The 27484-nt window shown below is 36.8% G+C and overlaps 1 protein-coding gene and 1 long non-coding RNA gene across 4 annotated transcripts in view; one reads left to right on the plus strand and one right to left on the minus strand.

The window, feature by feature from the left end:
- The window catches only part of LOC139757178 (uncharacterized), a 221445-nt gene that overhangs the window by 192360 nt on the left and 1601 nt on the right, over positions 1 to 27484 (plus strand). The window lies entirely within an intron of this gene.
- Positions 1 to 27484, minus strand: Bulli (regulator of MON1-CCZ1 complex protein bulli). 3 transcript variants are annotated; one of them, XM_071677305.1, is made up of 14 exons: positions 27310 to 27484; positions 26701 to 26856; positions 25512 to 25655; positions 23525 to 23705; positions 22303 to 22456; positions 20260 to 20365; positions 17809 to 17997; positions 15260 to 15383; positions 14828 to 14955; positions 8691 to 8847; positions 7890 to 8086; positions 6903 to 7042; positions 5854 to 6008; positions 1 to 4732 (listed from the first exon to the last, which is right to left on the minus strand). In XM_071677305.1, exons 1-14 carry the CDS (start codon positions 27418 to 27420, stop codon positions 4653 to 4655), a joined length of 2022 nt encoding a protein of 673 aa, XP_071533406.1. In that variant the 5' UTR covers positions 27421 to 27484; the 3' UTR covers positions 1 to 4652. The 3 variants fall into 3 exon arrangements, with proteins under 3 accessions (XP_071533406.1, XP_071533404.1, XP_071533407.1); XM_071677303.1 differs by having other exon boundaries at positions 23525 to 23714; positions 27310 to 27483; XM_071677306.1 differs by lacking the exon at positions 26701 to 26856 and having other exon boundaries at positions 23525 to 23714.

Here is a 27484-nt window from a genome sequence, read left to right on the forward strand (position 1 = left end):
TATTAGACCTCATAATTTTATTAATGTCAAAAGTAGAATGCAGTGCAGTTAGTTTCAGCAAACTGCATGAAACAGAGGGATACATTCATATATCAACAAAAGAGCACATATCACAATTGATGTTTGCTCTTGACTAGCACAATGAAAATAGTTTGACATTTTATCAAAATATAACGCTTATAAGTTTTTAACATGGATAGATTCTACATATTAACTGTAAATTATGAACATAAAGCAATATATCATTTTGAGAACGTCACCGTGACACATTTGATCGTGTAGTCATCACAAAGTTTTGATACCCGATTATGTGTACAATCTATGATGCCATTCTTAATATTAACAGTTTTAATGATGGAGTGACTTCCATCAGCATACTCCCAACACCTCTTGGTTCTAAAACAAACCACTAAAGCCACATGAGATGAAGTTTATCCAGTATCAACACATGTTACCAGTGTTCAATAACATGGGTTAAAGTTAAAACTGCTACAAATTTTTGCGTTATTAGCTACAATCTTGTAATTATTGATCAACAGCTTAGTACTACAACAATATTATTCCTGAGCAACAAGAGTTTATAATTTTGAGGATTCATGTTTATTCCATGTAAATACCTAAGCATTTTTATTCCTCACACGAAGCAATCTATACATCATAATCACTGTTTTCCTCCTGAGCAAGTTAGCATCAGGAAACTTTGGAAAAAAAATTCTCAGCTCCTTCCACTGTTTATACTCTTGGAAAGTAACATCAGCACTTTGTTGAAATGAAGAATGACTAAAGGACATCAAGGGCAAAGAAACCCTACAAGATGAATTCATGCAAAAAAAAAAAAAAAAGAGCATCGCAGTGCAGATGATTATAACGATTTCAAACTACAAGATCCAAGAAGGACAATGGTGGAATGTTACTGGCTGTGGTGTGCAGAAAGCTTGTCACTTTCACACAGGCCTTTTAACAACCTAAGCTTTCTTGCTAAGGAGGATTGCACCTTACAGTAATGGAGATGGTGTAAAGAGACTTTCAGAAAAAAACAAATAATGGCATCTAAACATTAACAAATTCTCATGTAATTCTGGGATAAATGTAAAGATAAAACTGTAACTGCTACATACAACACTTATTTTTCTCTCTCTTACACTCGGTATCTTCTGATTAATTTACTTTAAAATTACACATCTGAATGCTTTATGCATAAGTACCAAATATGGAAAATGGAATATATATTCTGTATAAGCAAGATGACAGCAAAAATTGAAGGGACACGTATTACATACAGAAAACTGATTGAGTGAAATCTGAAAAGGTTACATAAAGAAGCTGAATTTCTGTGTTAAAGGAGAGAAGCATAACCACAAGAAGTGGACTGTATATTCAAATATTTCAAGAGCTGCTGTAAAGCAAGGAGTACCAGCAGCTTCATGGAGCAGAAGGAAGAATATTCAAACCTGTAAAATGTGACTTTCAAAATACAGCAAGTAAATAGGGTAAATTGGAATACATTAAACACATAGTAAGGGCAATGAGCCAAAATTAACTTGGGGTAAGACAAATGTTTGAAACAATTTTAGAAAATGTTCTATCTAAAAAGAAAGATTTAAAGTAGCACAGTGGAACAGTTATGTGAACAAGGAGATAGTTGGAGCACCGAGAAAAATGCTTGGTACATAAAATCAAAGATGGAGGGATCTTGATAAGTATATTAAATCTATGACGTAATACTCTATAAAGAAAGTGGCTAAGAGTTCATCGAGTGAGTACATACTTTACGTTTGTGATAACAGTAACTATTATGACAAAGTTCTGGATGAGGACTCAAATGCTGAAAACCAAAATGGAACTGAGTGATACGAAGCAATAAATGTCAGAGAAAGCACACTTCGACAAAATGCACATAAAGAACGAACAAAGCTGGGTAAATATGCATGAAATCAACATAGTTCACTAGGTGAAAGGTATTTTACGATAATGAACAGAAAATAGTCATGTCAGTGGTGAACTAAGTAAAACGGAAATGATACTTCTATTGATTACATGATAATGCTTCCACAGGATGAAATGAAACATACATTACACTTCCTTTAGAAAGAATCATGATATCTAAGAAAGGGACACGAGAGAATGTAAAGAATTTTCAGTATGTAGCAAATTCCCTGAAGATTATGGATACAGATGTTATAATATCGCCAAGAACTGAGTTGACTGGGGTCACTAGAGCACAATACCGAAAATTCATTGAAGGGTACTAGATTGTGAATATGAAGAAAGAATTGCCGGAGGCAATAACGTATCAGATATTCATATTGCCTTTTTTCCGAAATAATGACGAGAAATATATGTACGTTCAGTATGGTATAGTATTATGAAAGTGATGAAAAAGATATCCTGAAAACTGGTTGAGACAAGTTCTACTGTTAAAGTTTACATTATGCAGATTAAGATACGTGGGAATCAAAACACCATGATTAAGAAAGTATTAGTATGTGTTTAGGAGGTTTAGATTCAAGGAAAGAATGAATGGAATGTTTGAAGTATAGTAAAACCTCTGCTTTCCTAAACGCTTGAGGATATGAGCCATTTCATATGACAAAAATTCTGGTTATTTGACTTTTTGTTTTTAATTATATTCAAAATTCAGGAAATAGTCATCCTTTACTTGCTGTGGGAGTTATGTTCTGTGAAAACCTCACACAAAGAGAAAATGCAATGCATATAACTCTGGTGGGTTTTCCCATTACCTAAACAATGTGTAGCTTCTGGAGTTAAATTAACTCATCCAGCCATTACTTTGCTTGAAATGGCTCTGGCTCACCTTCATCTTTTTTTTTTTACATACCTTCATAAATCTTCAAAGCTCTAGACTTGAGCTGAAAGTTACTAAGGCTGCTTTTCTTCGTCTCATGATTTGTGTATAACGAGCATTTTCTCCATCTTTATAAGTGGATTTCTAACCCTTATGGTTACCTTTGCAGACAGTGACAGTAAAGCAGTGAACCACAGCACTTTGACCATTCTCTGTATTCTTCATCATGTTGCTGACTGCAAATTCTCCTAGGCTGTAAGCAAGCACATGCACTGACACTCCAGTATCAGCATGCCCTATGATTTCTCACTTTGTTTCTAAGGTCAGAGAGGTTCTATTTCATTTGACTCCTGGTTCCAGGGTAGGAGAAGATGTCTGGATGCCATACTAACAAAACAAACTCATTGGGTTGCAGGAAAATCACATCAACAGGAATACCCAAATTTTACACAAGTAACACACATTTGCACACAATTGCTGCTGGTGGGAACATGGTGTACTCCACCAATGACCCATGCTTATTCCACCCACCAACCCTTACTGAAGTTTTGGTGCACTTTCTACCATACTGATGCTCCCTTACCAGCATCAGTGCATCGTAAGATTTCTAGCTTCATTTCTAAGAGGGTTCACTTCCATAGAATTGCTAGTTCTGGGTTAGATGTTGCTGGATATTTCGATGTCATATTTACAAACATAAATACAGCAGGTTGTAGGAAAATCATATTAGCACGTATCCCCAAATAGCACAAGCAGCACAGATCTGCACACAACAGCAGTAACTGAGACCGACTTACTGGTGGGAGTGAGGTGCATTCCACTCAGGATCTACAATTACCCCACCTGCCAATCATCACAGAAGTTTTAGCACACTCTACTACACACGTTAAGATATTTTACTAATTTGCAAATATTTCATGTACAGGAAATACTAATATACATAAACAAATAAGCACTACTAAATGCCTCAATCTTCTCCTGCCACTTGGTGGTGATGAACATAGATGCCATGCCAATGGTGAAGTTCTTCATAAGTGCCTTCTTGGACTTGCCCTTTGTCAGCCTCTTGCACAGCTCAATCTTCTCGAGGCTTAAGATATATCTCTTGCACTTCGTGTAAGACATAGATGGCTTCAAGGGGCTGTCAGCCAATTGCTGACTATACTTGAAAGGGGCCACTGTCCACAATAGTAATCAGGATTGCACATAACACACAAATGTGCAAAACCAGCACACAACACAGCCCCAAGAAAGCACAAAGGAGATGGTAAGCAATCACAAGCTCCACAAAATGCCATGTGGTGAGCATACAATTTCAAATACTTTTAAGTATCTATTTTACTTTTCCAAATTTTTTTCGGATGTTGGAAGGATGCCAATCGAAATTGAAAAACACACATTAGTGTGAACATTTTGTTGTCTTGAATTACAGGCAACAGAAGTTTTACTATAGTAAGTAATTGTAAAATGACCAGTACAAGATATGAAGTAATATTCTGTAGCATTAATCTACTCCATTTTACTGTATAACAGTATGACTATTCTTTATCATATCAATATGAGATTTCTCCTGTTGAGATGAAATGTAGGGAAAAGCAGAAAAGGAGAGCAGAGAGAGATAAATGAGATTATGTGAGAGAGGATGAGTGATAATTCTGTGCCTTAAAAATATAATTTACCTCACAATCTGCACAAACCAAATGAAGGTGTTAACGTTTATCACTATGTGCAGGCAAACTGCTATACTCTCTTTAATATTCTAAAGGTTAAAGCAAAGAGACTGATATCACATACCACATTTATCTCTTTTAATTTCCTTATATTTACAGCAGTAATTCCTATTACTTTAAGGCTGCAGAGAACCATAGTCAGGAAGTTCTCCATATAGTTTCTTGTAATGTTCAACATACACATCACAGTGTTCACCTGTAAAAGCAGGACAGAAATTGTATCAAGTTAACAAGAATCCTATAGCAACTCCCATTTTATTTCACTGGCTAAATATTGTCACAAATAAAGTCAGGATTAAAGCATTTCCATGTGCCAACACTTATATCTATCACTAAAATAAACTGAAAGATTAAAATCATTTTCACAAAAATCTTAATATCTTTGATGAACTGCATTATAGTTTTTTATTTTTGTTTTATATATACTGGATTGCATCTTCCCCCTCAGTGGAGTAGCTTCAGGCACAGATGTCTAAGCCTTCAATGAAAAGAAAGACAAAACACACAAATATGCAACTGAATGACAACAGTCTCGGGGTCCTTTTTACTCTAAATCAGAAGTGTCTGTTGATGTAATTTTTTTTTCAAAAATGAATTACAATCATGTAATGTCAAGTGAATTTCCAATATAGATATTCCAGACTGGTGACTGGAAATACCTGTTATAAAAAGATGGACATACATAAGTACACAAGTCGTAGGAAAGATAGTGAGCATGCTATACTGGATTACATACTAATTGATAGGCATGCAAAAGAGAGATTCTTGTAAGTTAATGTGAAAGGCAGCTAGTTGGATGTCTGATCATTACCTGGAGTAAGTGAGGGTGAAGATTTGTAGAGGCATTCAGAAGAGGAAATGATGAGGGGAAAACAGGGAGGTGAAAATAGGAAGTGATCTTGGAAAAGAGGCTTGTGTGAAGCATATCAGGAGACACCGAGGGCAAAATGGCAAAAGGTGAGAAGAAATGAAGCTAGGAGGGTGGATGAGGGATGGGAGGTGCTTATGGAAGCAATGTGTGCAGTATGCAGAAGCTGGGAGGTGGGCAGGTGAGTGGTGGGATGATGAAGTTAATTTGTTAGTGAAAGAGAAATGACAAGCAGAACACCTGAAATATGACATCTGGAAGTTTGCTGTGCAGACCTATAATGATATGAAGACTGTGATGAAATCCTGTTCACAACTTATCAGTGAACAAATTATACAGTAAAGTTCAGATTCATAAATGATCATTCATGTTATAAGTGGCTTACTAAAAAACTATGGTACTAACTTTGTTAGACCAAATAAAGAGAATGTACTGAAATGCCTTCCTACCTTTGGCAAAAGCTGCACTGCCACGAAGTCTTGCATTGCGGAGCCAAAAAAAGGTGAATGTTGAGTAGAACACCTTTGGGTCACCACTTACCATGGAAGCCTCGAGAAACTTTCGAGCAGATACAGACTCAGCAAGCCCAACACTTCGAGCATATCTATTGGAGTAAGAATGAAAAATTATTTGTTTTAAGAAACGAAGAACTTTTCTACCAGAGAGCATAATGGCAGTGTGACTTTTACACAATATGCAAATCTGCCATGCAGTCATTCTTCAGACTGGAAAATAAATCAATGAGTAATCCCATGAGCATATGATCTGTTTCTCATTTCCTGTCATTGAAACACACTGCCACACTATCAGCCATAGCATTCTCAGTCTTATATGTTTGACACAAAGGGAACAAAGGATCTCTGGGTAGTGCAAACAAGATACCCACAAGAAGGAAAGCTTTTTTTAGCAATGGGGAGATATATATAAGACAACTGCAAAATATGAGATGCAATGACAATGTGTCTCATAAAAAAAACATACAATCATTACACTATGAAAATTAGATGACAGCAAATGTTTGTATACGCTACATGAAAAACATGTACTACAAAGGATTTGTAATAACAGGTTTGTTGAAAAGGTGAAAAAATCGGGGAAATAATAATGTCTGTATTGCAATTATCATATAACCTCCTGACCCCTGGAGCTTAAGACTACAATTAGTAACTGAGAAAGCATGGACTTCTTTGGAGTGAAAAGTTCTTAAATGATATTCATTCCAATAATACAACCTCACCAAAGGTGACTTTTCACTCATGGTGTACCACCATAGCGTTTTATGTTGGGGATTTCAATACTGATTTGGTGACTAGAACATGAACAAATAATGTTAAATGAACTATGATAGGTAACAATGAAAGTAGTAATGAAATAGGAATACCACAGTGGATCAAAAAAAATGAACAGTTTGATTTAGAGATTTTTGAGGAATAATTATCATACACTCAGTTCACTCATGATACATTAGGTGTATAACTCCTACCAAACTCCTACCAACCTTAGTGCTGGGGTGACCTGATGCTGTGAAAGTAACACTTCAATAATTTCATCATGGGCAGTGTTGAGACGACACAACATGTCCAAACTCAATTGCTGGCCTGCAGAATATACACCCACCAGAGACAGTAGCAAGCAAGCCTGTTGTAAAGAAAATGATCTTGGTAAATTTTTCCTTAACATGGTATTTGAAGAAAACACTATTTAGACAAACCTATGTTGGATATGGATTGTAAAACATTGGATACATATGCTAGTGGGACAATAACTTTTATCTTAATCATTACATGCTAAGTACACTGTGATTTACAATAAAAAATCCTGCTTTCTTTTGCAAGGTATTACATACAACATGAGCAAGCCCAGCAATTTTGTTTCGAGATAACATGCATCAACTTTGTTTCAAGAAAACATGCATCAAAGATTTCAATGTACAAACAGCCATGACATTAATTAACACTCCTGCAAAATGTTGTATAGGAAAACCTCAGTGGTAATGTTATTAACATCATCTCATCATACAATGAGGTACACTAAAAATAAAAGCATGACCCAAAACATGGGAAACAACAGGTTGCTTGGACTCAGAGCAGATGTAACCCAGAGAAGGTATCTCTTTTCCACTTACATTCTTTTGCCTCTTACAATAGTAGCATGTCATACAAGGCTGCACATCACTATCAGTTCTCATAATGAAGACTATAACTGCAAAATTTGGCAAAATGGAGCTAGTTGCAGGCTAAAGTGGCCTCTCCCTTGTCACATACATATCATCCCTCTAAAATATGGGGAAATTACTGGGCAGATAGGATAAATCCACCATAATGAGCACCACTAAACAGGGTAGAAAATGGATTTGAGGGACTATGGCTGTCTCACAGTTGTTGCAGAAGCATCTCATGTCAAGATGTTTACACTTTACATCAACTAATGCCGACCTAAGAGGCTACTGTGCTTAAACTACAAAATATGAAAGCTATCAACTAACCAGAGGCTTTGAATCTGCCAAAACATGGTACTGAAGAAGCTGATGCAGTTGATAAAACTGACGAGCTCGGACAAGGGCATTGATGACTAGCTCATACAAAAAATGCTGGACAGTTACTCCAACAGCCCCCAAGGACCGTGTATACTCGATCACTACTCCAACCACCATTTTTGGAGATACTTTAGTCTGGGTCGAACCTGAAATGAAATCACTGGGTTTTAAATATCTTTTAAAGACAACATTTTAGGGACTGAATGTCAAAAATTTCTGACAAAGATTGATCAAGTATAATCACTTACATAGCCCTAGGACCCCTTTTACAAGACCCCTGAAGTATTGAGGCTGCACTAAAATTGGTAGCAGGGAAAGGATGGGGTCCTTTGGAGTAAGAAGTCTTCGACAAGATTGTACTCCTTTTCAGAAGCAGTGTAATCACATGAAGGCAGAGTCTTGTAACACCTATGTATACAACAATCTATACATTGATTAACAAGCTAGGACAACTAATGAGAAAATCACAGTAAGTAAAATATAGAGCAATAATGGCTTAAACGAATGAATCAAAAACTTTGTAAAATATCAAAAAAAATATATAAGAATCCTATGGATTTTCTCTAGTCCAGATGAAAAGTTGAGTGCATTTCTGAACTTTCCACATTCAAGAGTAGCTACATGTAAGTTTCAGTATGTTACAGAATGATGCACAAAACAGGAGCCTACCATAGATAAATGATTACAATACTAATGTAATATACTACTCAACTAAGATATGAAAGAGTATTTGAATAAACAACAACACACCTTGGCTTGCATCATCTTTTTGTCGTGTTTCCTCCTTCTCCGCTTCTTCCATAAGTGGAGCCAGGACACTACTGTACATATCAGCTTGTTCAATGACCACACCTCTCCTCTCAGGAACAGTGCTTGAAACTACTGGAGCACTCACACTTTCTCCCATCTGACAACACAAGAAATGATGTGGGCAAATCAAGAAAGCATGAATCATCTAAACCTTGTGCACAGAATTTGCCAGCATCAATGACCCTTTGTCAAATATCATGTTCTATTAGGCTACTTATATGTTACACAGTATTAAGCACTTACTAAAAGCTTAGCAAGCTGTAATACAGCTTCCATAAATAATCTACAAAAAAAAGTAGGCATGTATAGATATCTGAAATATATGCTATCAAATGGGACTATTAACACTCACCATGATCTGGCATGGCTTCTGGCACAAGTGAAGGAAGAAAGGTGTATTAGACAGACTTGCATAAGTAATCTTTGTCACTTTACCTCCATTTTCACATCATCCATATCTATATGTGCATGTATACTGTCGGATTAAGAGAGTTCCGAACTCGATAAACTGATTTCTGAGCTTAGATAGGGTAATATTATACCCTTCATTTCATAACCCCTACCAAGGTTTCAAGTGGACAAATTATTGCAAGGAAAATTAACTTACAACTTAATACAAGTGACCTCACCAATGTGAGCAACTGAACATCATTAATGAAAGGTTGATATTCAAAGTAAACAAGGCTCCACTAAGTTGCCAAAGCCCACCAGCTCCTGCATCACACCTCAAGCCCTTATGATGAGGGAAATCTCTATATGGACTAAGAAGCTCATTTTATTGGCTCTCCCTGGGCTTTCTGTAAAATCATGTAATGAGAGGAAGGAAGCTTCTGCTTTAGCCTTCATCAGAACTTTTCATTGGAGGAAATCAAGAATAAGGAGTTTTGGGGGCTTGTCTACCTTTGATAGATGGTACCTTCATTTGGAAGATGTAAATCTACCTTGAGTGGTGCTAGGTAATCCTCCTTCTGGTAAGAGATTCTAGCATGTCTCCAAATCACTACTGAAGGAATCTGTTTTTGTTTTTAGTCTTCCTATCCAAGCAATCTTCTGTAAACCCTCCTCCTTCATGTGAGTATGCTCTCATGCTTGCTAAAGGACTGCAGAGTTGAGACAAGTAGGTCTATAATATAAATAAACCTTATCTCTCCAAGGCAATGTTTCATAAGCATTTTGTCCAGGTTTTCTTACCTGCTTTTTTTTTTTTTTTTTTTTTTTTAATTTCTCAGCACCAAACAAGACTGCTTTTGGGCTGTAACATGCAATCTGCAAATTTTGAGCAATCAGGTATCCAAGAGTATGTAGGTTACTGAGATAATCTCTGAGGCTGTTGCTGGTTGGCCAAATGCAGGCCCAAAATGAGTGGGTTGTTGCTACCAATAGTGGATAATGATGGGTGGGGGTCAACACTTCCTTACCTGAAATACTGAGAGTTGGAAGATCCTAACCTTGATTTTCATTGTAGGGCACAATTTTGATGAGAAATAAAGAAATGAATTCAAAACCAGCATTTCTTTCAAACCTGTTTGTTTCCTGCTTTAGTATGGTAGCATAAAGAACAGATGACTAAGCTTTTAAGGAAAAATTCTTCCTGTACTTTCTTTTCAAAAGAAATTTATACACAAGGGAAAGATTTTCAGCACTACTTTTAAACACCTACAACATTCAGGAGATATCCCCAGAGACAAATTATTTTGATAATGATTATTTTCCCATAGAGGGGGTTGCCTCAGAATGACAGGATTACTTCCATGGCGACCTGCCACTATAATGGCATGCTACTGAATGAATAACTGAAACACACAATATAAAAGGGATTGTCTCATATCAAAATATTCCCCTATTCCCCAGCCTATTCCTCATGTACGGACTATATCCTAAACATCTTTGCTTACCATCAATATACAATACTCTATTGTGATGTAAGGTAGATTCTTTGAGTCAGCAACTGTTGCCATTTTGCTGGTAAATCAGACCGTAACAGAACTAAAAAAAAGTTGAGTGCTTTCAAGCATTCATGTAGTTCTTGTTTTTTATCTCTATCTATATATGTATCTCTGACACCTGTTCCCTGTGGGAACTCCCTTAAAGGGATGGCCATGGCAAAAGTCTCCATAACTCAGGAACTCGAGTGCAAAAGTCTCCATAACTCATGAACTCGAGTGCCTCTTTTTAGCCTTTTGTGTTTGTGTTGGACAGTTCTGTTATGGAAGCTGTGGTTTAAACAACCTTAGCATGATGTAGTTTCATCTGATCATAGTGTGGTAAATGTTAGTTTCACTAGGTAGATTCCTGGATGCTAACATGAGAATTCCTAGCAGTCATTGGTTTGGAGGATAGTCATTCACTTTATCTTGGTAGTATGGTTCCAATTCACTGGTTATTTGACAGCTATTATCAACAGTTAGCTTTGGCAGAAGTCTATCCTACCCAGTTTCACATATGAAAACACAATCATGCACCATCACCAAAATTTGGATGCTGTCAGTTAACCCATTCACTGTTTATATGTGCTGTACACATCAGTAAGTTTTTTATCCCCATAATAGCATCTACTATATCTATATTAAAAAAAAATGCCTGCATTTTGATAATTTGGCTTGCCAGGCTGCTACTTATTGTTCTTCCAAGAGGTGATTCCATCTGTTGAGGATAATCTGCACTACAACCAGGAGGGGTATGATCCACAAAATGCTTCAGTTTATCATAAAAGATTGTGGATGGAGGAAGTGCGACTTGAATACAGAAAATGAATGGAATTATAGAAAGGATATGGCTTTGATGATGAACATCTTTCATACCATACATAATGGTAATCATAATCAGATGCCTAACAACCCTCTTCATCAAGCAAAAGTGATAATCTCAATGTATAAAGAAACAATGTTCATATTCCTGTACTGGCTCCAACTTCTGAACTCTTAAGACCAAAGAAATTATTTTAGCAGTGGGAATATAAACAAAAAAGTAGAACATAAACACCACATGTGAAAAAATAGAGCAGAAAACAAGATTAAGGAAGACAAAAGTTGTGACTGTGTACACCTACAAATATACTGCTGTACTCTTTGAATATCCCATAAGCTATGGCTACCGTTGGTGACCTCTTACTCAACAGCCATGGAAGATGCACACTCTTTGGCAAGATATTCTGTTGTACCATGCTGTCCATCAAATGCCCTGCACTCTCTGCATGTAGATGCACACACACACACAAAGTCACAATACTTTATGACCTATAGTCCCAACTGGTGGATGTGGCCAGCTTCCTGAGTGCTTAATGAGCCTGATAAGAACAGGAGGGACTCCTGGGCCAGGAAGTCTATAAATGAGTATTATATATACATGCTGTATAACATATCATTACATATATAGCATATCCCTGAGGTAGGGGAGAAAGAATTCTGCCTCAATATTCCCTGCATGCTGCAGAAGGCAACTAAAGGGGATAGGAGCATGGGAGCTTGAACTACTCCCTCTTTTTGTGTTTCAGTTTCTAAAAGAAGGAACAGATGAAAAAGCCAAGTGGCCTTTCTTCATGTTCCCGGTGCTACCTTGCTAATGCTAAAAATGGCAATTAAGAATAAAAGAAGGAAAGACGATATAGCATATACATTTCATCACTTCGTAATGGTGATGTCTGTATAAGATTTCTTTTGCTGTAAACTGTATTATAGAGGATTCACTTGCAAAACAAATGCATGTCAAAAAACAGACCATAAACAGCATCACAAACTGATGATTACTGTAGTAGTCTGCATGACTAATGGAAGCACACATATCAGCAAAATCACTTTGTAGTGATGGTATTTTAATATATACTAGTTTCTACACATATAATTTGATCACTCATGAGCAAGTTATAAACTTATGAGCTAGTTATAAAAAATAACCAAATAAAAAGACAGTTGACAGTGATCATAACCTTTACACTCAGATAGTCCTGTTTATATGTCTAAATTTCTGTTCTGAACAGTTGCTCCATTTATACAAAGTATTGATTCATCCTCGTATGGAGTACTGCTCTCGCATCTTGGGTGGTTCTATTTGCATCCTTATTTGATAGAGTTGATTCAAAAGCAGCCTGACATATAAACTACCTAAGCTTCAAAACTTGACCCTCTTCCCAAATGCCACAATGTTGGCTCACTTCCCCTCTTCTATAGGTATTACTTTAGTTTTTGCTTATGAGAGCATGCTGCATGTGTGCCCCCACCACTAGCTAGACCATGTGATACTCAGCAAGCTGCCGCATCACATAATTACCTTGGAAGCTTTGGAACTCTCTACCCTCTCGTGTCTTTCCCAATAACTATGACCTGGCACATTTTAAGATAGGTTGTTTACTTCCTCCAAAACTCAGAAATACTTCCCTTGTCTCTGCTTTTTCAGTTTCATAAGCCTCTCTGTATTTCAATTAAGGCCTGGCCTTGATGTGGACTTTATCCCTAACTGGAGCCTCCAACATTAAAAAAAAAAAAAGAGCATGCATCTCAACAAAATTCCTTTTTAATGGTGGTGGTGGTGTTATTATATTTACAAGTCATTGCACATGGTGTTATAAAGCAATCATTTACAAACCAATAAATTAAGAAATAATTGAAGACAAAAGACAGCAATATAAATTGCAAATCATTGTAAATATTTATGCACTGGCAGTAGCACACACCTCATCGAAATTGCTTCATAAGTTCTTGTAATTTTTATCATTTTCTGTTTATAGTATTATAGATCAATCATTCATGAATATATGCATGTGGCAGAGAGCACAAGACCAAAAACAGCATAAAAAATTAATAATTATCATAAGCATATATACAGTGGAGTTGCATATATTTCAACCAATATTGCTTCACAATAGTAAATAGGTTATAATATTTACTGTTTGTGTACAATGTTACACAGCATTCACTTATAAACATATACACGTAAAGACATGCAAGATAATAACAGCATCACAAATTGGTTATCATAAACAATCATGCATTTTGCAGTAGCACATATCTCAACAAACTGCTTCAGAATAGATTTGCTCTAATACTTCCTATTAGCTTTATGTAGAATTATAGAGCAATCATCTCAAACAAATGCATGCAAAAATATAAGTGGTAGGCCAAAAAATCATCTGAAATTGATAACTGCCATAAACGTTTGCACACTGGCAGCAGCATACAACATCACTTTATAGTTGTAAAGTTGTTGTTCTATAGTGTTCATTGCATACAGTATTTTAGAGCAATCATTCATGAATAAATACATGTAAAATTCAGAGACAAAAAAACCACCACATTGATTATTATCATAGACATTTATGTGTTAGCAAAAGTGTGAGGATGTTAGGGTGTGAAGTTGTATGCCGCACAATACTGGAATAAAATGGGTCAAGCAAGGCACATTATCCAGACCCTTTAAAATTTTGCTCTTACTCATTTATTATACTTTGCAGGTTATCTATTATTTTTTCTTTGGATTTATATTACAATATTTGATTCATTTTATAAAAAACTGAAAAATAGTTCAACACAGCAGATAAGTGGTTTTATTTTGATGATGAATGGGTTAAAAAGGTCAAAAATCCTCAAAACTTTTCTCTTTGCCTGAAATAACTATATTTCTTATTAAAGAACCTAAGAACATATTCAAACAGATATGAATCAGGGTACATAACTCAAACTGTAGCATGTATAAATCATCATTTTTTCAAACTCTGTCTAAAATAATTCTTGATGTTACTTATGCCAAACCCATGACATTTAGGATACATGAGGTATCAATATATCTTTATTAGGATCATCAAAATATTGAGAAATAATTCTAATCAGCAGAAAAAGTTCTTACATCTAAAGGAATATCCAAATTAAAAGTACTGTGAAAGTAGGTCAAGACCAATTCTTAAATTTGTGTATTATTCACAAACCACAAAAGCTTGAGCAGGTATTAAGAAATATCAGTAATGAAACCAACAAAATCCATGTTAATATCATCAAACCTTACAAAATCCTTATTAGGTCAATAAAAAGTTGCTAAAAATAAAAACACAATGGCTAGCAGTTGACAGTGCTGACTGAAAACCTTACCTGTGACTGCAGAACAGTATTAAGATGCTGTCTATAGGCCATATTAATTTTATCAAATATTTGGCCTAACGATGCTAACTGACCCGATTCCACAACTTCTCTTACAACAGACAAAACAAGGGGTTTTGCTGCAAAGAAAATATGAAATATTGAAATGATAAATTGTCAAAATCCTCATTGTGCATTTCACACATAAATTGATTAACTGAAAAGAGAATATGCATGAGGTTTTGCTAGAAGAAAATAACATAAAGAAATATAAAAAAAACAATTGATATTCTACATGCAATTTGTCAAATGAATTTACAGTAAGTTACCTAAAGTGCTATCACACACCTTTATCAATCAGCTTTTTAATAACCTTCTCTTGCTTCTTGATGTTTAATTTGGTGAAAAAGGAATAGATCTTTATGAATTTCAATGTTTTCATACCTTGCTTTCTTCTAAGGAGACAATCCACAAGCTGACTCTTATCCTCCATTGCATTGGCCCAGCAATCCAAATGCAGCCGTAAGTGCCACATGCACCCAAGACGAGCATCAATAACAATATCTGGCTGTTGAACGAAATATACATACATAAGCACCTATCAGTACTACAAGTCTTCACACTGACTTTTTTAGACGCAAAACTACTGAAGAAATAGGTGTTATTGAAGTATGAGAGGTGTACATCATCATTCAAAGTAGCTGAATGACTAGGAACTTAAACTAATAACTTTCATTCATTCTTCTTCCTGTGAAAATGTTGATGAGTTCTACATGCTTTATTTTAAAGTAATTCTTAATTTTGACTGTTTTCATATTTTGTTAGCAAACACTTCACAACAAATAACTCTGGAGCTAGGGATCTTTGCTTCCCTTTACATAACTGATGAATCCATATTTCTAAAAATAGTATCTACATACTGACTTTTCATTCATGATTTGGTTCTCTTTTTGATCAGTAGTTCAGATGAGGTTGACAGTACAAAAACTTCTCTGTTATCAGTAATTTCAATTGCAGATGTACCTAAAAAATCTTTTTGTCCATTTCAGATAAAGGATTTGATGACAGAGTTTCTGAAATTATTTTTATAATAGCAAAATAGATCCATTTGGAGGTGGGGTGAATATATAACCCACTACTATGCATAGGGTATATACATATGGATAATGTTTCTGTTCACTGTGCTGGGGCATTTATGTTAATAATTCTTTAATTTGCTGCTTCTGTCTTGAGGCAAAAATAGCCAGCCATTACTGCTTTCAGTGTTATCCCACAAATTGTTACTAAATCCCATAGCCTAAATTTTTTTCCATTCACTGCTCAATGTAGAGTATGTGGAAATATCAAGGACATCTGTGCAAGATCTGTGTCCTCACATTACAGAAACATTTGTTTAGCTGTGACACTATTACAAGATACTGTAACAGAAATGGAAGGCCTTAGTAATCATATGAGTATTTGTATGTAACATAACCTCTTCCAAAATATAACACATCTCACTACATATGTATGACAGTACATCTGGTGTACCTCGTACACTTGGTAGTAGAGCATTATTGGCTAAAGAGTACACATCACACTTAAACAATGCTACATCAGGTTAAACTGTGTATTTATTTAGACTGAAAATTTGTTTAAAACGAATGTTCCAGTTCATCATAGCAACAAACATATGGTGATATTTTTCTAGAATATTTATGGATAATGAATAACTCACACACAGATTGTACAAAGAACATTATGACTTGTATAGTTAATGGTTTTATGACCAAGCCCAACTACATGTCTTCATAGCATAAAAGAAACTGACAATGAACACATGCCTTATAAGCCTCTTTATGAGTCTGGACTGAAAAGCCTTCAGCACTGCCCAATGTTGTCAACCAAAATCACAGGTTTTGGCCTTAAAAATTAGCTGGCTTCATGCTATTTAAACTTGTAAGTCTTCATACCACAAATGCAGATATTTAGGTGAAATCTATTATACATGTGCAAATCTAAGTGTAAGTTATGCTTGCAAAATGTTGCACTGACTGTATGACAATCAAGAAAATAGGAAAATTTCAAGGGCCATTATAATTGAATAAAAAATACAGAAATGACACTAACTACATGTAATTTAATGAGAACATTACTAAAAAAAATAATATATATTAAAAGGACAAAAATTTCAGCTAACTTTGCCTCACAAATCAGTTGATACAATAATATGAATTACTTTTATTTATTTTGCTTTGTCGCTGTCTCCCGCGCCTGCGAGGTAGCGCAAGGAAACAGACGAAAGAAATGACCCAACCCACCCCCACACACATGCACACACACACACACGTCCACACACGCAAACATACACACCCACACATCCCAACGTACACACATATATACACACACAGACACACACACATATACACACATGCACACAATTCACACTGTCTGCCCCTACTCGCCCCCATCGCCACCCCGCCACACACGGAATAACATCCCCCTCCCCCCTCATGTGCGCGAGGTAGCGCCAGGATTAGACAACAAAGGCCCCATTCGCTCACACTCAGTCTCCAGCCGTCATGCAATAATGCCTGAAACCACAGCTCCCTTTCCAAATCCAGGCCCCACAGAACTTTCCGTGGTTTACCCCAGACGCTTCACATGCCCTGATTCAATCCATTGACAGCATGTCGACCCCGGTATACCACATCGATCCAATTCACTCTATTCCTTGCCCGCCTTTCACCCCCCTGCATGTTCAGGCCCCGATCACTCAAAATCTTTTTCACTCCATCTTTCCACCTCCAATTTGGTCTCCCACTTCTCCTAGTTCCCTCCAGTGTTACAAACGGTACACTGAAAAACACCTCTTAAGCTCTCTGATCTCCAAGTATTCAGGAATTCAAATCCCACAATCTCAATTACTCAAAGACTTTTCTTAAAACCACTGTATGAAATTTAATTCTGGAATTCGTCATTTCTACGAGATTTAAAACAAGCACATACCATACCTGAAACACAACCCAAGTGGGTGCATATAGTTCACAAGGAACAGAGATAGGCTGGGAGGTTGTGGAAGGGACGGCATCAGGTTCCACTAGAGAAAATGGCTGAATAGATTTGGGCACTGTAACTGCATAAACAGAAGTTATTCCTCCATTTACTTCTCCACCAAGTAGGATGTCAAAGAGAAGGGATGTCTGTTGAGATGGTAAAAAGATAAAATCAGTGCACATGTCACTAGAAATACAACTGAAAGCTGTAATTCAATACAGTGTTCTCATTTATCTAATATACTATCATTCTAAACAAGTCAAGGACCGAACAAAATCTGTCTTAAGTATAATGATAAATAAAAGCATGGTCTTGAATTATACACTGGCCAACAAAGTTTTTGCTGTATGATGGAGAGATACATCTGGTAGTAACATACAAAGATTCATTCTTTGATTTTAAAATCCTTGCAAATAATCTACCTCCATTCAAAATGCATTTTTCTGGATTAAAAGCACGGTAACCCATTCACAACTTTCTCTGAAATTAGCAGTCACTACACACCTCACTACTTATCTTTTACATTATTTTCCTGAAACTTATACCTTTCCAGGTGCAAAATAAAGGCTCACAATAAATGCAACAGCAAGCTACTTAAAAAGAGTCAGTAGCAAAAACATAGAGTACAAAACCAGAGCAAGTCTGTGTGCATGTAACCTAAACCTTTGTAAACTGGTAGCATTCATAGTCTCTTTGGTCAATTTATTCTAACAATCTACACCCTTACACTAAGCCAGTATTTCTTAATGAAGTTGGAAAGTACAGGTTTAGTGTAAGGATGGTGGATAGCTGAAATTACAGATGACCCCTGACTTACGATGGTTTGCCTTAGGATATTTTGACGGTGAAATATTCAATACTTAATATAAAATAGGCCTTGTGTTAGTTGATTTTGTCCAAATGTAGACTAATGCAAGTGTTCTGAGAATGTTTAAGGTAGGCTAGGTTAAGCTATGATTTTCAGTGGGTTAGATGTACAAAATTAAATGTACTTTCAACTTTTGATATTTTCAACTTTCACTGGGTTTATCGGAACGTAACCCCATCATAAGTTAAGAAGCATCTGTAACTGACCAAGGAGACTGAATGCCAGCAGTCTACAAAAGTTTAAGAGGCTATTTGATGTCATAGAAAGCTCAAAAGATGGGAGCTCCATGAGTGCAAAAGTTTCTGTCCACCTCGTACAAACAATTAAGTATGAATATATGTTACATACACACAATATCACCAAACTTTTTGACCTGTGGTCCTACATGGTGGAAGCATATGTATATACATGTGTATGTGGGCGGGTTGGGCTATTCTTTCGTCTGTTTCCATTTCAAAACACCCTCTTCTGGTCTTTCAACCACACTCTTCTTATTACCACACATCTCTCTTACCCTTTCATTACTTACTCGATCAAACCACCTCACACCACATATTGTCCTCAAACATCTCATTTCCAGCACGTCCACCCTCCTCTGCACAACTCTATCTATAGCCCACGCCTCGCAACCATATAACATTGTTGGAACCACTATTCCTTTAAACATACCCATTTTTGCTTTCCAAGATAACATTCTTGACTAACACACATTTTTCAGTGCTCCCAGAACTTTCACCCTCTCCCCCACCCTATGATTCACTTCCACTTCCATGGTTCCATCCGCTGCCAAATCCACTCCCAGATATCTAAAACACTTCACTTCCTCCAGTTTTTCTCCATTCAAACTTACCTCCCAATTGACTTGTCCCTAAACCCTACTGTACCTTGCTCTTATTCACATTTACTGCAAATAAAAGATGCTAGTTTTAAAATGGAGATGACACTGTATGATCAGTTACACAATGAAGAACTGGACATCATATATTAGTCTCAACATCGGTGAGTTATGTTCAATAGGGACTGCAGTGGGAAAGCTCAGGCTGAAGGTACCATAGTCATGTAAGGGAGAAAAATTAGTAACACAAAAAATCCTGGTACATGGAAAGAATCTAAGTGTGGAGGGTGCAAAAAGCTGGCATGGAGGAGTTCTTGTCCTATATCGAATGTATAGATGTCAATCCATGATTTTTTAAGAGTCCGGATAGGTTAAAAATAAGAGCTGTAGAGATGGATGAATTTGTGTGATATACTATGGTTGGGACCTAAGAGGATAAACAGAACAAAAAAGATGCAAGAAGGATACCATTTGTGGTGTGAAGAAATCACTGGAAAGGCACTTACAGGAAAGTCTTTAAGGATGATGTGGCCTTGTACATCAGGCAGATTACAAGTTAGTCATCCACTCCCATAATACCCAAAAACATTTGTGTGTTACATTCAAAACATCAACTGAATTTCACCCTTAGGATTTAAAAACTTGAAAATAAAATATCATAAAGTAATAATGTTTTTAGATAATTAATAAAAACTCTTATATTACCTTAGAGGCCTGATGATGTACAATTATAAGGCTATCAATAATATTAACTGCAAAACGCCCTGTTAACTCCAGTCGGCAAATGTGAGTCCGCTTAAAAGCTCCATCTCTGCAATAACCAAATATTTATATGAGACTTTTTATCTTTTTTCCACTCTTAATCTCAGTTTCCCACATTATGATGGTAGCACTAAAAACAGATGAAGAAAAGCCACATCTGCTCAAATCCATTCTCTGGCTATCATATGTGATGCACTGAAACCACAGCGCTCTATCCACAAACAGGCTCAACAGGCCTTTCCATTGTTTACCCTGGATGATTCACATGCCTTGGTTCAATCCATTAACATCAGGTCAATCCCAGTATAACACATTGTTACAATTCACTCATTCCTGATCACTCAAAGTATTTTTCACTCCGTCCATCCACCTCCAATTTGGTCTTCCTGTTCTCCTTGTTCCCTTCACTTCTGACACACATATCCTCTTTGTCAGCCTTTCCTCACTGATTCTTTCATATGCCCAAACCATTTCAGCAAATCCTCTTCAGCTCTCTCAACCACACTTTTTATTTCCACATATGTCTTTTACCCTTTCATTACTTGATCAAACCACTTCACATCACACATTGTCCTCAAACATTTAATTTCCAGTACATCCGTCCTCCTCCACATCCATAAAATATTGTAAGGACTACTAATTTTTTCTATTTCATTCATCCATTTTATTTCCTCAACTGATTTGAATAATAAAAAGGAAGAAATTAAAGGTGAGAAAGAGCTGATATCAAGAAAGATAATGATTTAGTATTTCTTATGATTTTGTATTTTCTTATCTACATACTTACTCATTCATTTATCGTTATTTCTTTTCTTTCATGTATGTTAACAACATTCTTATCTAAAAGAGCCTAAGAGGAAAAAAGCTCTGATAGGCTCCCTCCTCCATTCCTTCTTTTGGGCAGTATTACAGAAGGGGAGGATTTCCAGCCCCCAACTCCTGTCCCTCTTATTGACCCTCTATGACAAACAGGAGATATGGGGGCATTATTATTATTATTATCATTATTATTGTTATTATTATTATTATTATTATTGTTTTTTATTATATTTTTTTTATTATACTTTGTCGCTGTCTCCCGCGTTTGCGAGGTAGCGCAAGGAAACAGACGAAAGAAATGGCCCAACCCCCCCCCCATACACATGTATATACATACGTCCACACACGCAAATATACATACCTACACAGCTTTCCATGGTTTACCCCAGACGCTTCACATGCCTTGCTTCAATCCACTGACAGCACGTCAACCCCGGTATACCACATCGCTCCAATTCACTCTATTCCTTGCCCTCCTTTCACCCTCCTGCATGTTCAGGCCCCGATCACACAAAATCTTTTTCACTCCATCTTTCCACCTCCAATTTGGTCTCCCTCTTCTCCTTGTTCCCTCCACCTCCGACACATATATCCTCTTGGTCAATCTTTCCTCACTCATCCTCTCCATGTGCCCAAACCACTTCAAAACACCCTCTTCTGCTCTCTCAACCACGCTCTTTTTATTTCCACACATCTCTCTTACCCTTACGTTACTCACTCGATCAAACCACCTCACACCACACATTGTCCTCAAACATCTCATTTCCAGCACATCCATCCTCCTGCGCACAACTCTATCCATAGCCCACGCCTCGCAACCATACAACATTGTTGGAACAACTATTCCTTCAAACATACCCATTTTTGCTTTCCGAGATAATGTTCTCGACTTCCACACATTTTTCAAGGCCCCCAGGATTTTCGCCCCCTCCCCCACCCTATGATCCACTTCCGCTTCCATGGTTCCATCCGCTGCCAGATCCACTCCCAGATATCTAAAACACTTATTATTATTATTATTATTATTATTATTATTATTATTATTATCATTATTATCATAGTTATTACTACTACCACAATAGCTATCCCAGGTCCCCTTTCCAGGTGCTTGTAAATATTATTAAGGTAATGATACAACAATTCATGTATTAATTTATTATAACTTACTTATTCTGGGTGTAGACATCAAGGTGTGCAGCAACTGTGGGTGTGGATGGGTGGCGCAAAACACAGATGGACACTGAACCGTATATAGTGCCAACACATACATCTCGTTCGCCCAATGTGACACCAGGAGAGTGAGTGGCACTGCTTACTTCAACTGTAGAAGGCAAAATCTTGTAACCAAAATGCATAATCCATATTAGTTATAAAGATTTCATACAAATAAGCTCATTCAGGATGTCATTAACCAAGACATCCTGAGCAAAATATCTTTTATGTGTCCCATCTTATTCAGTTTCTTAGGGGTGGTTGCTAGCATCCTTCTCCTTAATTCTTAGTTTCCCTTTTCCCCCTTCTTCCTTTCACACTTCATCTACATAGTACCAGAATAAAGAAAGCTGAGTTACAGAGGAAGTCTAAAAGCTTTAAATTTCACCACCATGGAAAAGAGAAGTAAGGGGTGACCTGATCACAGCCTTTAAGTTTTTAAACCAGATTGATAATGTTAACAGAAAACAGTTCTTTGAAAGATAAGGGTACAGACCAAGGTGACGACATGAAATTAAGTAAGAAATCTGTAAAAGAAAAGTTTAAAGAAATATAAGAATGGTGGATGAATGGAACAAAATGAATGAGGCACATGGTAAAAGTGGACAGCATAAAGAAGTTTAAAATGCTGTACGATAACACAGAGGATTCAAGAAACATCCAGTACAGTGAATCACCCTGCAGACTGTTGTTTTTTTTGAGCTCCCCATAAACTGGAATTTCATTCACTTGCCCCACTACGATGACCAGCAGGCTGAGACTAGAGTTAACATTTCCAGGGATAAATGCACAATCTTTTGCAAGGTACTGAAGATCTGCATATTTTCATTTTGATGCCAGTGAACTGGTATTAAAGTAACTTCACTGAGGAGAACATGAGAACTTACTATATTTCCTGTTTTTCTTACAGAGACTACCAAGATATTACTGATTCTTATGTCAATGTATCTGAAGTATCATGATACACTGATACTGAAAAAGAAATGCAAGAATTAAACATGAGTTCTGTGAGGTCATTCCTCCAAAAGACACATACCTAATGAGAGAGTTTGAATATCAAACTTAAGTTTTAACAAGTATGACTGGATAGTCCGTTGACAAATAATTTTGGGCAGACAAGAAGTGATGCATGTATGGAAGGATGGCCTCTCACATACATAAAGAGCTGTGAACAAACCTTCAAATTTGGTCAGTTTGCTGGACTGCCCTGGCTTGAAAATGAAGGGCTGAAGGGTAGTGGAGGTAGGAGAAGACCCAATGCACAGGAGCAATAGTGAGCATTCCATGCTCCAAACAAACCATGAGCAAGAAAGGTTGTATGTACGGATATGACGAACACCAACACGATCCTTTGCAACCTGCTGAATCTAAATAAATATTATTTACAAATATGCATACCACATTTTCATCACATCAAAATATGTCTAACTGCATTCAGATTTCCAGCAAATTTATCATGTTCACAGTGTTACATTAATATAGATTAAAGGATAAAAATAAATTCAAAGAAAGCCATCTCTTCATCCTAACAGACTTCAAACAGGATGCATTCTGACCGTTTCTGTATAAACAAGGCAGCTTGACTTGAAATACATAGTCCAACTGCCCTACTAGAGTATCCATTTCTACTAAGCAGCTAACTTCCTTGGGCCAATGAATCAGCCTCCAGACATATTTGAAATCTCTGTCAAGTTGTTATTCCCATCCCAGGTAGCTAAAATGCAGCCAAGGGAGGATTTTTTCTCTCAGGCTCAGTTGTCTGTTCTTGATGCTACCTCGTTAATAAAAGAAAGAAGGAACAGAGAAGGGGGCCAAGTGAGGATTTCCCTCAAAGGCTCTGTACTCTGTTCTGAACGCTACCTCTCGAACACGGGAAATGGCAAATAGTATGAAAAAATATATATTCTTTCTTTCTTTCTTTCATACTAATCGCCGTCTCCCGCATTAGCGAGGTAGCGTTAAGAACGGAGGACTGGGCCTTTGAGGGAATATCCTCACCTGGCCCCCTTCTCTGTTCCTTCTTTTAGAAAAAAAAAAAAAATGAGAGGGGGGGATTTCCAGCCCCCCGCTCCCTTCCCTTTTAGTCGCCTTCTACGACACGCAGGGAATACGTGGGAAGTATTTTTTCTCCCCTATCCCCAGAGATATATACATGGATATATACAGCCCCCCACTCCCATCCCTTTCAGTTGACTTCTACAACACACAGGGAAGTATTCTTTCTCCCCTATATATAAATATATAGACTGATTCAGGGCATATGAAGCAGTGAGGAGAAACCACAGAAAGGTCTGTAAGGCTTGGTTGTGGATAGAGAGCTGTGGTTTTGATGCATTAAACATAACAACAAGAGAATGAATGTGAGTGAATGAGGCCTTATTAGTAACTTCAACTCAGATCCATTCTCTGCCATATCCACCTCCAGGTACCTAAAACATTACACTTCCTCCAGGTTCTCTCTTTTCAAACTCATCTTCCATATAACCTTCTCGTTCCTCACTCCTCAACCTTATAAACTTGCTTTAATTCACAATTCCTCCCAATTTCCTTTCAAACACTCCTCAAAAAGACACAAACTTTTGCAGTTTTAACTTAAATCTGCTACCAGCACCATGTTTTGAGCAAAGAACAACTAAGTCACCTCCCAAAGCATCCCCCTCCCCAACAGATTGGTTGTCTGCCCCTTTCTCCAAGACCCTTGCATTCACTTTCCTTACTACCCCATCCATATATACATCAAATAGCCATGGTGACATCACTCATCCCTGACACAGACTCACCCTAACCTAGAACCTCTTGCATTCCTGTTTCCCTGCATGCACACTTTCTTACTCTCTTGATAAAAACTGTTTTTCATTGCTTCTAAGAGCTTTCCTCCCTCATTTTTATTCACAACACTTTCCTCAATACATTCCCATCAACTCTATCAAACTCTATCAAATACTTTCTCTTGATCCATAAACACCACATACAGGTCCCTCTGTTTCTCTAAGTATTTCTCACACACATTCATCACAGCAATCACCAGATCTACACATCCTCTACCTCCAAAAGTTGCAATGTTCCTACCGATCTGAAACATTGAGCATGCCACGACCCTCACAATCACCACTTCCTTAATGAGTTAAAGAACTTTCAAAAAACATAATTCCATGATATCATACCAGATAAAATTCAATTCCATGGTCTGTTACCAATACCAAGTCATCATTGTGTGTCCAAATAAACCCCAAAAGGTTTGCACCTTTTGCTCGACATTCTTGGACACTCCCAGGCCCAACTTCACCATCGGTGTAAGTAAGTAATTCCTGGAAAGAGATTATATGTTTGTAATAACCTTTACAATTCTTAGAAAGAACAGTTCTCGTTTATAAAGAAGACTACACTCTATGCATATCAGACCTTACAAATAAGTATGTGTGAGGAAACGAATAATAAGTTACTCAACACAAGGATGATACATATGCAGGTAATAGATCAGGTAGTCCTAATAGCATATACATTTGTTTTATCATTCTTTTTAAAGCTCACACTTCCATTACTGTCAATGCTGTGCACTTATTTCATATTCTCAGAACATTTCAAAATCTGATTTCGCTATTTCTACATATATGACTACAACATCTAAAGGTTGAAGTTAGTGCATCATTCTGATACCATTTGCTATGGCCTATATATGTCCATGTCTTTATAGCATTATGACTCATGCTGTGATAAGGCCTCCCACACCTCACAATCTCCATAACTACTACAAATGATAATCTCACGAGCAATAATAAGTGAATTTTATAAAAATCTATGAATTGGGACAGTGAATGAAACAAAAATTCAAACTATGAGGGAAAACAGGAACTTAAGAAATAAGAGAGAATTAAAACTACTTTTTTATTACTAAATTTTCTCTGTAGTTAATTTTATGGCCATTTGAAGAAATAACATCCACTTTGTCTCTTCAAGCAAAAATCATATATCACAGAAGTCCATACTAATGATCACTGTAAGGACTATGAGATCCAAAATGTATGAAAATTGAGTTGAGAATAGATTCATAAGCTTCTACAACAGAAATCAAACCTATAGGATGATATAATAGTTTCCCTTCTCCAGGATATGTTGAACCACTGAATTTTTCCATGAAGGGAAATATTCATCTTCAGCCAAAGTGGAAATGGAAAAGTTTACATAAGTACAGGCTTCAAGGCATACTCCTAAGGAATGCAAGACAAATACTATAATGTCCATATGCTTTATTTGACTTTTAAAAAGGAGTGATCTAAGGCCCTTGCAATAAGGGCATATAAGAAGGATAATAAACTTCAATAACAAAAGCAATTTGAATATATATACACACACCACTGCATTCTTGCTTCGCTGAACAGCTAAAACTGTATGGTCTGGTGAAAATTTAAGGGAAGAAATGGTTCCACGATCCTCCATCCGAAATGTATGGTCACGGCCAACACCCCTCACTACTACTCCTAACGTCCCACCACCACGGACACTGAGGACCTGCAACATTAGAGCTCATTTATTTCATCTCAAAGTTGATAAAGGAGAGGGCTATGAAGATCATGAAAAGTTGGGTAGGGGCATGAGGAGCAGAGAAAATGTGGGGTTGCCTACCATAAAAGTAGCCAAAACATTTCTGGAAATCAAAAGAACCTAAAAAATTCACTTAACTTCCCATAGCAACAGAGATTTACCTCATTTCTCAATGTTATGGTTGAAATATCGATGTTATCATCTGCTCCCTCCCACCACGTAAGACCTACTGTCATTTGTTAATGTTCCAAATTTTATACTATAGCATTCTTACACTTGCAGAACTGATTTTCGGATTTCAGGCTTCACTAGTAAAACCACAGTCATCTTAATTTTAACCTATTAACCTTTAGTAACATGATCATAACCTTCTGTACTCAACAGGAGGACCATTTCCACCTGTTACACAATCCTACTTACCTCTTTACTTGTGTCGTCAAAGAATACATTAGTAACTTTGCTCACAGGTTCGAATCTGATAGGATTTTGAGATAGTTCTAGATATCCATTCTTATCTCCTAACTGATCCATTTCCAGCCCTCCTTCTGTTTACAAATACCAAGTGGAACAGGGCTTGTTTACATTTGTACGGGGA

Source organism: Panulirus ornatus, chromosome 25 (assembly GCF_036320965.1).
Source record: "Panulirus ornatus isolate Po-2019 chromosome 25, ASM3632096v1, whole genome shotgun sequence".
Taxonomy (NCBI): Eukaryota; Metazoa; Arthropoda; class Malacostraca; order Decapoda; family Palinuridae; genus Panulirus; species Panulirus ornatus.

Excerpts from the sequence above, each read along its gene's own strand:
- Bulli (XM_071677303.1), bottom strand. The coding sequence starts at position 27,420 with ATGGATCAGTTAGGAGATAAGAATGGATATCTAGAACTATCTCAAAAT. Across the intron at positions 25,656-26,700 it reads AGCGAAGCAAGAATGCAGTG|GAATTACTTACTTACACCGA; the intron begins GTGTGTGTATAT and ends ATCTCTTTCCAG. Across the intron at positions 14,956-15,259 it reads TCTCCTTAGAAGAAAGCAAG|CAAAACCCCTTGTTTTGTCT; the intron begins GTATGAAAACAT and ends TTTTCTTTGCAG.